General features: G+C 45.9%; 1 protein-coding gene across 1 annotated transcript; it reads left to right on the top strand.

The window, feature by feature from the left end:
• The first annotated feature begins 1736 nt into the window (after positions 1-1736).
• Positions 1737-11518, top strand: LOC113453475 (putative zinc finger protein 75C). Its single transcript, XM_087928252.1, has 6 exons — positions 1737-1895; positions 2901-3340; positions 3598-3715; positions 3836-3903; positions 4662-4785; positions 8141-11518. The coding sequence occupies exons 2-6, from the start codon at positions 2924-2926 to the stop codon at positions 8902-8904; spliced, it is 1491 nt and encodes a 496-aa protein (XP_087784378.1). The 5' UTR covers positions 1737-1895; positions 2901-2923; the 3' UTR covers positions 8905-11518.
• Positions 11519-12266: the final 748 nt, after the last annotated feature.

A 12266-nucleotide genomic window follows, 5' to 3' on the forward strand; every position in this document is an offset into this window, starting at 1 on the left:
TAGTTTCTTCCAGGTCCATCTTTTGCCTTGACAGATCTCTGGAGAGGAGGAAGGGCAGCAGGCGAGTTGCGTGAGGGAAGACTGCCCCAACAAGCCAGCATCTTCACACGACTGGAAACAAGGATTTCCTTTCCAAAAGGGCCAGCCTCCCTCGTGCAGGTCTGAGGAGTGCTGCTCCCCTGCCACCTCCTCTTGCTCTCTGGAGCTCTGTCAAGGCAGAAGTTGGAGGAAACTGTTCCCTGCAAACTTCCGCACCCAGCAATATTCTCTTCCGCCTCTTGCTTTGCTGAGACGGGTACCCGACAGGGAAACAAACACCAACGGTGTCTGAGATTGGGAGAAGTCCGTCTCCTTCGGCATGCTGTTCAAGCGCCCACACACACCAATCCAAACTTGGAGACTTTTATCTACATCTGAGCTTGCAAACTGCCAGTGCCTGGGCTTGAAAAGGAGGCAACAAATTTTCCCCAACATGAGTTAGCCAGTGAAACTTCCTCCATCCTGAGCCAGCTGTCCAAAGTCGGCTGCGCCCAGTGAGCAGTAACCGACTATTCCCACCCAGCCAGTCTGAGTTTTCAGTCTTAACATGCCCTTTGAGGGCAACCACAATGCAGAGGCTTTTGGGGAGCCCCTGGGAGGATAAAAACAGCCTCCCCCCGACTCCTGAGGCCCTCTGGAGGTTGAAAATGGGAAATTCTGGTATTTTCGGAAGGCCCGAGTCTGCAGAGGGTTCTCTTGAGCCTCTGGGAGTCCGAAAAAGGCCTCAAACAGGCAGAAAATCAGCTGGGAGGCACACACATGCGCAGTGCAGGTACATTTGGCTGGGGCTTGAGTGCCACATAAACGGCTCTGCATGCGTGTGGTACGTGTGCCATTGGTTTGCCATTACGGTCCCAGATGATAGGCTCAAGATCCAGGTGGATCATGATGGACTTGAACACTGGGCTCTATCTAACAAAATGTAATTCAATGAAGAGAAGAGTAAAGTCTTACACTTGGGCAAGAAAAACCAAAAATACACATACAGACTGGTTGAAACCAGGTTTGATAGCAAGAGGGACCTTGGAGTCTTTGTGGACAACCAATTAATTATGAGACAACAGTGTGGCGGCAGCCAAAAAAGCTGGTGCATTCCTAAATTGCATTAACAGAGGGATACAATCAAGATCAAGTGAGGTACTAATACCACTCTAGAAAGTTTTAGTGAGACTACACCTAGAGCACTGCATCCAGTTTTGGTCATCACGCTATAAAAAAGATGTTGAGACTGGAAAGAGTGCACAGAAAAGGACTAGGGGAGACACAATAGCAGGCTTTCAGTATTTGAGGCGCTGACACAGAGAGGAAGGGAGTCAAGCTATTTTCCAAAGCACCTGAAGGACAGACAAGGAATAATGGAAACTGAACAAGGAGAGATTCAACCTAGCAATGAGAAATTTTCTGACAGTGAAACCAATCAACTGATGGAATAGAAGTTGCCTACAGAAGTTGTGGGAGTTTCATCACTTGAGACTTTCAGAAAGAGACTGGACTGCCATCTGTCCATAACGGTGTAGGGTCTCCTGTTTGGGTGGGGAGGGTTGGACTAGATGACCTACAAGCTCCCTTCCAACTGTTAATCTCTTTAAAAATTCTCATGAAGTTCTGAGCCCTTGCAGGGTGCTGAGGCGTTGCCCACAGGATCCTCTAGGGGGCTCCCTTGAAGAGCAGGGCAGCTCCCTCCCACTTCCGTCCCCCCTTTTTACAAGTGAACTGAGCATGCGCCGTCCACTTTCCGAAGTCAGGAGAGATGTGTTCCTCCAGCTTCTCCGCTTTTTCTACAGTGCCCGGTTCTACCCACTTCTAGCAAGGGAAGAGGCTGCAGCAGGGAAGTTTGCACGGTCCCAGATCCAGACGTGAGTCGGGGTTCAGTGATGGGGCTTTTCTCCCGCGCTGGAGGCTTGCACGGAGACCTGCAAAACTTCCATCCGACATGGAGTCGTGGGAACGGGGGAGGCAGGGGTCCCATGTTCCCTCGCCGCCCCTGTGGAGGCAGGGGAGAAAGAAAGCAAAGTTTCGGATCCTGCGCGGGTCCCCCAGGGGCAAAAAAGGGAGTTACAGAAAGGAGGGAGCCATTTAAACTCGTTTGGATGGGAAAAGCTCTTCGTGGGAGGGAGAGGGGGAGAAGTCGTCTTTGCAAAACAGACATTTTTGCCTTCAAGTCAGTCTTGACTCCTGCACAGTTTCCTGCATATTTCTTGGTCCCGTTTTCAGAAGGGGTTCCCCTCGCCTCCTCCTCCTTAGGCCGAGAGAAACGAGCGTAAAAAGGCTTCAACTCCGTGGGCAAGGTGTTGGGTGCAAGGTGTGCAAGGACCTGCTTTCCCGCCTTTCCCCCCTGTCACCAATTTGGTTTGTGACCTGGGACATTTACGATTTGGATGGTGCAGCCATAGAAATGATATGAATCTGTCTATTAAATCATATGAAATAAAATTACAGTTAGCCATAGAGAGCCATTTGGTCCAGTGATGAAAGCACGAGGCTTGAAACCAAGAGATTAACTTCTAGACCAGCCTTTGGCATAAAAGCGTTGAGCCCATGCCAGCCCTCAACCCAATTCACCTCACAGGGCTGTTGTGGGGGAAATAGTAAGAAGGACTGCCTAGAGTGATTTAATTATCACTATTTACAATAATACAGAAGATATAAAATTACATTTTAACAAAAAATAGAAATTAGACATCAAAAATATTTAAATATATTTTTCTAATATTTTCATAGACATCGACATCCTGAAGGGTTCTCTGCAATTTTCCCCATAGGGAGAAATCAAGCTAACTAATAAGTTGCCCCCTTCCCTGTTCCAGACATTAGTAGGTTCATCCATTTTTTTTAATTCTTCCTTCCCTTTTCTTTTGAAGCTTTTTTAGAGACCAGAGAGAAGATGGAGGGACAACCCCAAGCAGATGCCGAAATTAGAAAAGGCCCTCCAGCTGCTCAGTCTTGGAGCTGTGGGAGGAATTGGGCAATGAATCCTGGGCAGAAGAGCCAAGAAGAGGAAGCCAACAGTTCAGAGGTCCAATGCTGCCACTTCAGAAAAGTGCAGTTCCAGGAGGGGAGCCGCCCCCGAGATGTTTGCACTCAGCTTCACTACCTTTGTCGTCAGTGGCTGCAACCAGAAAAACACACCAAGGCTCAGATGCTGGACCTGGTGCTCCTGGAACAATTGCTGGCTGTGCTTCCCCCAGAGATGGCAAAATGGGTGCGGGAGTGTGGAGCAGAGACCAGTTCCCAGGCGGTGTCCCTGGCTGAAGGCTTCTTGCTGACTCAGGAGGAGGAAAACATGCAAGAAGAGTTGCAGGTGGGAGAATGTAATTATGGCAGCTCTAAAGAGAATCTCTCTGAATTTGTCAATTTCTCCCAGGCAGAGTTTTCTGGGATTATTAACGCCTAAGGGAATTTGTTCTATTCTTCCAGAGGATGTATTTGGGGCAATTCTTCCATTCTGTTTCTACTTTCAGCAGTGGATATTGAGGGTTGCTAGTTGGAAGGTGCAATATAATAATTCATTTCTATCTCTATGCTCTTCCTTTGTTTCTCGCATCACACCATGTCCAGAAATGCATGGAAGCTGCGACTGATTATCCCAAGGGGAGGCAAGATTTATTCAGACCTTCTCAAGAGCTGCTTTTCTGGGAGAACTTCCAGGGAGATCAAAGTCAAGGCGCTACGCAAGGTAAGAAAAGCTCTTTCTGTGTAATGTGAGATTTCAACATTTAGCTGGTCCTTTCGCTCCACTTTATTGAATTGGCCCTCTTTAACACACCTGCTTCCATTATTTTTCTCTTTCTGATAGAAACTAGAAAACCGACCTTGGATTTTTTAGAATCACCTCTTTGTGCTGGAGCTGAATCGCTATTTCAGGTGAGGAGAAACATCGGAAAAGGTCCCTGAATCTTGGATGGATTTCATTTTGTTCTAGAGTTCAATGTATAAGATTGCTGTTTCTAAGCAATACTAATTTGATATCGGGTCACTGAACATTCTCCCTTCTGAGGGGATCCTCTGTGAGTTGCTTTTTCCACCCATCCTGCTACTACATCAGATTTCATTGACCAGACTTTTGTCAGCATCAGGGCTCCTCCTTCTCTTTCCCAGGGTTATTCTCACACACCATTGCAAAAAACAAAACAAAACTCATTTTTTTGCGTTTTGAAATGCATATTTGGGACAACCATGACCTGATGATTGAGAATCTCTATAGACATACAGAGTTCTGTTACGAGCTCTTGCAATTCCTTCATGAAGGTGTGGAGTTCAGGCACTTTGGTTCCTCTTGATAAAATAAGCCATTGGAAAAAATGTCAGGTGGGTTTTGCCAGTATTTTGCTCTGCCCATCCTAGGAAGAATGGGAGTCACTGACAAGTAGTGGATTTAAGACCCAGCTACCAATTGACCAAGAATATTTTAGTTGGTTACATTGTAAGGCATTCCAAACACTTCCAGCTTGATCAAACATGATTTAGTTGTGCCATCAGCCAAAACTGGTGATATTCTATTCTGAATTCTACAGAGGATGCCCATTTTGTTCACATGATCTCTGTCCTAGAATTGGTGGAAGAAAATTAACCCATTATTTTTGGGATTATCTGTTAATAGGGAAACTTGTTTTCTTGTTCAGGATGTTTGTTTAGAGGAAGTGACCGTGTATTTCTCCGAGGAGGAGTGGGCTCAACTGGATGCTGACCAAAAAGAGCTCTATAGAGAAGTCATGGTGGAGAATTCCATGAATCTCCTTTCTCTGGGTAAGAAAACCTTTCTATGATCAGGAACATAGAGTAGGGGCTTGAATGTTATTTCTGGGGAAAAAAATCATTTGCAGTGCATTCAGAAAGTATTCAGATCCCCTTCACTTTTTCATTTTTGTTATGCTGCAGCATGATTCTACAGTTGTTGAAATGAGTATTTTGTATTTTATGAGGAGAATCCATTCTTTTAAAGAAAACAATGTATATAATAAGGGAGGCTATGCAGATTTCCAATTTTTATTTGAATACATTTCCTTATTCCATAAAGTCAGTTTGATCAAATGGTTTAAGATACCAGGCTAGAAACTGGGTGACTGTAAATAATAGTCCTGCCTTAGGCATGAATGCTGGCTGGGTGAATTTGGGCCAAAACACTCTCAGCTCAACCCATTTCACTGGGTTGTTGTGGTACAGAAAACAGCAGGAAGAAGGAATATCGGGTTTTTCGACTATCTTTATTATTTACAAAACAATGAAGGATAGAGAGAGTATTCAGAAGGTATTTGGACTCACTGTTTTCAATTTAGTTATGCTGTAGCCTGATTCTATATTTGTTGAAATTTATTTTTTCTCATTAATCTACACTGGGTACCTGATAATGACAAAGTGAAAACAGAATTTTAGAAATGTGTGTAAATCTATTACTTTCTATCCTGATGTCTTAACCTTTTGACCACTGACTGTATGGAAGAAGGAAATTTATTGAAAGAAAAATTGGAAAACCAATTTTAACCTGGCTTTTTACATAAAAGAAATGTTTTTTTTAAAGTGTTCTGCCCATGAAATACAAAATACTCATTTCATCGAAGATATTAGGAAGACTGTGAGGAAGAGGCTGAATGTACTGAGGAAGGTTCTGGCTACTAGGATTTGCTATTCCCTCCTGAACCTGGTCACTGGGTTCCTGATGGCCCTGAGCTGCTATCACTAAGACCAGATGACCTCTGAGGGGTTTGTTCCCTTCTTAGACATACGCCCACCTGTGTACAGAATTTGGCATCAGCCTAAGTTGAGGGTGGGGAGCTTTTCCATCTAGAAATTCCCTTTGATTCTGCTCTGCAGACAAGTGGAGGTGAGAGTTTTATTGAAGTTGGGAGCTGGTGAGTATGTTGCTGCCCCAGCATGATATGGTGTCCAATACGCTTCGGGATTTTGAGGCCCCATGGAATTACCCAGTGGTGGGATTCAAATAATTTAACAACTGTTTCTCTGCGCTAACGACTGGCTGGGTGAGCGTAGTGGGTGGGTCATGTGACTGGAAGGGTGTGGCCAAACTGAGCGTGGTTCGGGTGGCAGCGCGTCGCCAGGTCGACATTGTGTTGGGGGGAGGCACTTATAGTGGTCCAGGCAGGACTGAATCCATTGTCTCCAGCACAGGAAGATGAGACCAGGGTGAGAGCTTGTCCTCCAGAGGAGCCTCGCTGTCCCTCTCAGGTCATGCAAAGGAGCCCTGGACAGCAGCGCAGGCTGCCCAGTGCCCTGGGCAGCAGAGGACAAGAGTCCAGCGTGGCCCTCAAGCTCCCAGGGCACTGGGACCCCACCGCCCTGCCCCGCTTCCCCGAGGGTGCAACCGGCTGTACTTACCTCCTCCTCAAGGCTGCTGCTGCTGTGCTCGCTCTCCTTTGGCACTTTGCTCAGGGTGTAATCAGAAGGGTAAAGTGTGTTGGTCCCGCTGTCTCTGCATGTGAGATGACCCGGCTTTGTAACCAAAGCATCCTCAGCAATAGGATGGGAAACCACAAGGAGAGGTCAGGAGAAGGGGACAAGGGGATGGTGAAAGGGCAGCAGGATTTCCCTCAGAATCTGACCCCCTTTCATTATAATCTACCTTCCTTCCTTCCCCCATCGTTGCTTCATTGTGGTTTTTAGCTCACGTGTGTGTTTGTGTGTGGGTGTTTGTGTTTGTGTGTGGGTGTGTGTGCAAGCCCCTTGCTGCCGGACATTGAGAGGAAAAGATCAGGAAAGTCTGGGCTGAGGGGGTTGAGAAAAACAAAACATTTTTTTAAAAAAGAGCTTTTGTTAGCTTGCAGCCTGCAATGAGCTTGCAGGCTGCAATGAGGGAGACGCCTCCCCCTGTTTCCCCCCGCGCACACACACACACACACACACACACACAAAATCTGTGATGGTGGGCTGAAAAGTGCAAAGCTCTTTTTTTTTGCAATGTTTGTTTTTCTCAGCCCACAGCTGCATCTCCCAATGTTTTCCTCTCCATTGTCACAGCTCCGGGCAGCGAGCACACGAGCGCGCGCACGCACACACACGCACGGGTTGGAGAGGTGAGCTGAGAGTCACACAGAGGTCCGTCAGGCACAGAGGCAACAACAGGGGAAAGGGGATAAAAATGGGAAGCCCCTGTCCATTAAATAAAGAAAAAGAAAAAAGAAATCAAAATCTGCAGAGCTTCCCGTCTTGTCCACCCTCCCCTCCGTTGCCTCCACGTCTGATGCCAAAAGGGCAGTTCTGCTTCCACCCCCTCCCCCTCCCCGCAATGCCAGAAGCCGCATGCGACTGCCGTGCGGCTTCCAGATTCCCCGCCCCCACACAGCCCATGTGATCTACTGCCCATGGTGCGCTGGCCTATAGAAGCCCCCTGGGTCCCATGCCCTCTTCTTCCTACCTCTTCCTTCCTCCATGCACGGGTAAGGACACGGTTTTCCCTCATGGGGGGTGGGGCGGTCCTAGGGAAAGGCCAGCAAGCGGGGCATGGAGGTGCCAGTGCCACCCGCGGCCAGCCTTAGATCCATGCTGCCGTCTTGGCCTCACCCCCTGGGTGTGCACACAGGAGCCTCCAAGCGCACGAGGACTGGGCTGGCATCCTAGGTGAAGGGCAGCATTCGGTAAGCAGTGCCCAGGGACGCCAGGCCCTGTGTGCTCACGAGCTCCTGGGCAGACGCCCAGGGAGCGGACCCAAGGCATTGCTGCAGATCTAAGGCTGGGCCCTGGGTGAGAAGAGAGTAGCCAGACAGAAGCTGGGCCCTGGGTGTGGCCAAGGTGAGATAAACAGAGGCTGGGAGGGGCCGGCCGGTGTGGGGCAAGGCCACCCAGTGGTGCAATCTGTTGGTTCGCCGAACTGCGCAGAAAATTAACAGGTATACCTGAACTGGTCCGAACTGGCTGAATCCCACCACTGCAATCATCCCAGGTCAAAAGATTAGTTCAGGGTTGTGATCCAATCCTAGGATCATTAGGGATACACTTGGAAATAGGTCTTTGCTATCATCTTAGTTTGGACTTGTCATCTTTGCCAACAAAACCGTTGACATATACTGATGATTCTTTGGCTAAATTTCAGGAGAAAAGTTTGTTTGTTCCTCTATTCTTGTTACAGTTTTCATTTTTCTTTTTCAAGGTTTTAATGGTCAAGAAAAAAAGAATTGCAAGGAGGAACGCCAAGTGATTCATTCGAAAGCGGGGGAAAGGAAATTTGTAGATCAGATGCAACTAAAGAGTGATGAAACAAAGCAATCCCAAAGTCTTCCTTGGGTCAGTTGGCTTTCTAACCATACAGTGATTGATATGGGAGAAAGACCATATAAATCCATGGAGTGTGGAAAGTGGTTTAATAAATCTGACCATTTCATTTCTCATAAAAAGACACATTCAGAAGAGAAACGATTTACCTGCATGGAGTGTGGAAAGTCTTTCTGTGATAATTACTATCTTATAAGACATCAAAGGATCCACACAGGAGAACGACCTTATAAATGCATGGAGTGTGGAAAGATGTTCTGTGATAATTACTATCTTGTAAGACATCAAAGGATCCACACAGGAGAACGACCTTATAAATGCATGGAGTGTGGAAAGACCTTTACTTGTAGCAGTAATCTTAATCGCCACAAGAGGATCCACACAGGAGAACGACCTTATAAATGCATGGAGTGTGGAAAGACCTTTATTCGTAATAATGATCTTAATTCCCACAAGAGGAGCCACACAGGAGAGAAGCCATATAAGTGTGTGGAATGTGGAAAGGCCTTTAGGTGGCATTGTGATCTTACTTCCCATAAAAGGATCCACACAGGAGAGAAACCATATCAATGCATGGAGTGTGGAAAGAGATTTGCTCGTAATAATGGTCTTAATTCCCACAAGAGGAGCCACACAAGATAGAAGTCATATAAATGCGTGCAATGTGGAGAGAGAGCTTTAGAAAGAGTTGCGATCTCACTTCCCATAAAAGGATCCATATGGGGGAAAAAATCATATCAATGCATGGAGTGAGGAAAGAGCTTTGCAAGGAGTAACACTCTTACTTGCCATAGAAGCATCCGTACACAGGAGAAACCATATGAATAAAGGAACTGTGGGAGGAGCTTCAATAGAAATCCAGATAGTCCTCTGTGTGTGACTGCAATTGAGCCCAAAATTTCTGCTTGTATGAGACAGTTATTAAGTATGTTTTGTGGTTCTACCTTTTCCATCCTTGCTTATCTGAGGAAGGCTCAAGTGAGACGTCTGATTTCTGTATCCAGATTGTTGGCTGTTGCTTGCAAAGTCTTGCAGTTTGTGAGAGCTAAATTCTGTTCCTTTAGAAGCTAAGAGTTGTTTTCATACACAGTACTAATGTAATAAGCCTCTTGAGTCTGAACCGATCCCACTACTGCCACCAATTTGTCATGCGTTCGTTTTAATCCAGGAGGGCCCAACTCCTGGGCCGTGGCCTATTTGGAAGTGGGCTGTGGAAGTAATGATTGAGTGTGCGCTTGCACAAGTGGCAGGCTCACACGGAAAACTCCATTTGGTGTGAGAGGTGTGTGTGTGAGCCAGCTGCTTCCACAAATGAAGCTGTGCGTGCATGAATGGTCCTGCTGCTTATAGAGAACCATCCTCCACCTCATCCTCCCATCACTAGGCTACCAAGCCAGAATTGAATTGATTGAATTGAATCCAAACAGTCATCAAAAGTACTGGATTCTATACAGTTTCAGTTTTCTGTCTCCCCATTTAGGGTTGTGGGGATATTTTATTCTGGAAAAAAATATCTGAGGTACAAAAGGGAAACATACAATGTGCAAGTTCTTTTTGTTTGTTTTCTTTTCAGTATATTTATATTATACAACAGCGGTCCCCACCATTTCCAGCTTGGTGGCCCAGTGGGGAGGGGGAAGAGGGGATGTCTTTGTGTGAGTGGCAGGTCCATTTGCGTTAAATGGCCGGTGCATAAATTGAGCATTGTATGCATGTGCTCAACAACCTTGTTGTTAGGCTCCTCCTAGGGCACAGGTGTAAAACTCAATCGCATCATGTGACATATTGTGACATTGTGATGGTTTTTGCATTTGCGGAGCCGGGGTGGGTCTGGCCTGTGCGTGACACATCTGGTTCCTGGGCCGCTAGTTTGATAGGCCTTTCCTAGGGTTTTAGCTCATCACCCTCATACAAATGGAATCTTTGAATGTCCGAATGCAGTCCTGGAGGACTCCCTTTGATGTCGCGTGAACCATCAGCAAATCAATTGGGTTGAACTTGTACCTTTTGCTGAGGTGGCATACAATAACTCTGTAAACAGCAGCATCAATTTACCCCCTTTCAAATGGCCACTGTGCAGAGTTCATGCCTATGCCAGAACTCCCCGAAGGGACCTCTTTGACAGCCTCATTGGCTGACTGGATACTTTAACCACCACCCCCGGCTCCTGCTACGCGAGGCTTTAGAATAAGCAAGCACAAAAGAGGGCACCTGAGAAATAGATTACAATTGGGGACGAGGTGTACCTGCCCATAAAGTTCCTAAAATTGGGACAGCCCTGCAAGTTGAGGCTTAAGGATACAATGTATGCCCTTTTCCTGTCATCCAGATTGTGAATCCAATGATGGTAGAATTGAAGTTGCCCAAAAATCTCAGCCACATTCACTCATTATTCACAAGTTTGTTGAAACCCTTCTGCACCTAACCGCTCAGACTGGCTATTGAACCCCCCCACCCCCCCAAAGGTTAGAAACAGAAAAGCATTTTGACGTCAAGGAGATCCTTGACTCTCAATGCTACAAGGTGAGGTTACAGGACTTAGCCTTAAGTAAGGGATTTCCCCAGACAGATGCAGAGTGAGTTGCAGCGACGGATATTTGGGACATAGACCGATCCATAGTTTTCTTGTTAAGTTCCCAGATCAACCCTGATAAGTTATGTAATTTAAAAAGATTTGGGTCTAGGAATGTATGTAATTGTTCCCTTGTAGAATTAATCTTTTTGGAGGGTCGGCATGTTTTGGTTGATTCGCAATGGATCCCTGCTCGTAACCAGACAACAGTAATGGGAGTGGGGAGGGAAGGCATTGGAATTCTAGGCACATTTCACGGAGGGAAATGAGTAATGCAAGTGAGTCAACTGAAAGCCTGAGACAGACCTGACACCCAAGAAGGTCCAAAGTAGTCAGATTGTTTCCAAACAAAACGAATACAAATAATTGATGAACAATTGACAGTGAGAGGTCCAAGGGACAAAAGGAAAGTTTATGCTGTTTTCAGGTAAAATTTTTTCTACTTTTCTACTTCTGTACTCCTATGGAATTTTCAGTGAAGTTATTCTCTTGGTAAAATAATGTCCCAGGAGTTTCTTTTGCTGTCTAAATCAATGGCACAGTTGACACAACTGTGAGCTAGTGATTGAGAGTCTCCATAGATATATACAGGCCTATAACTCCTTGATAAAGCTTCCAGAGAAGAAAAAGATTTTACTCCAGGAATGTTACCTGGAAGAATTAAATTTAATGAGTTAACTGGAATTAGAATGGATTTTTCTTTGCTTGATATGTGTAATTGAAAGGTTTAATTTGAAAATAATTTTTACATACATACATATGTACGTAGCGGGTGGGAAAGAAGGCAATAGGAGGAGGAGGTTTTGGAGGGAAGAGAGGGAGACAGAGGGACTGTAAGAGGGGTTTTTTTCTAAGCTGGCGGTGGGGAGGCTGGAAGGTAGCGATAGAGAGGATCCTATCCTTCCTTGGCTGGGGGGAAAAAGGAGGCCCAAGAGGATAGAAAATGGAGAGAGGCCTTGAGAAAGAGAGGGAATGAAGGCAACAGGATAGGATAGGGGAGACTTCTGTGGGGCAAGCAGAGGAATCGGTATTTCCCTTCATTTTCTCATTCTACTTTTTCTCTAGTCACATATGAGACTTTATTCTCCCAATCTTCATTTCTAAATCGTGGCACCTTATTTTGAGGTAAATTTTTTTAAAGGTACTCAAGTTTGAGCTTTCTCTCCATTCTGGCACTTTTCTTTGGATGCCTCTTCTATTCTTCAGGATTATTCTCATTATTACAGGCTGTATTTAGGGTTTCCAAGCCTCCTTGGCTGCCCAGAGGAATTAATTTGAAAGGCAGTAATTGAAAAAGAAAAACCAATACAAATCTTAATTTTCCTCTCAACCGGTCGCTTTCCTCCCTGTGTCTCTGCCAGCCCCCTGATCTCCCCTCACTTCAGGGCTGCGTTTGCCACAAGACACAGTCTGGGTTTCACAGAGAGACTTC

Source organism: Pseudonaja textilis, chromosome 2 (genome assembly GCF_049901715.1).
Source record: "Pseudonaja textilis isolate UNSWEBS1 chromosome 2, rPseTex1.2, whole genome shotgun sequence".
NCBI lineage: Eukaryota > Metazoa > Chordata > Lepidosauria > Squamata > Elapidae > Pseudonaja > Pseudonaja textilis.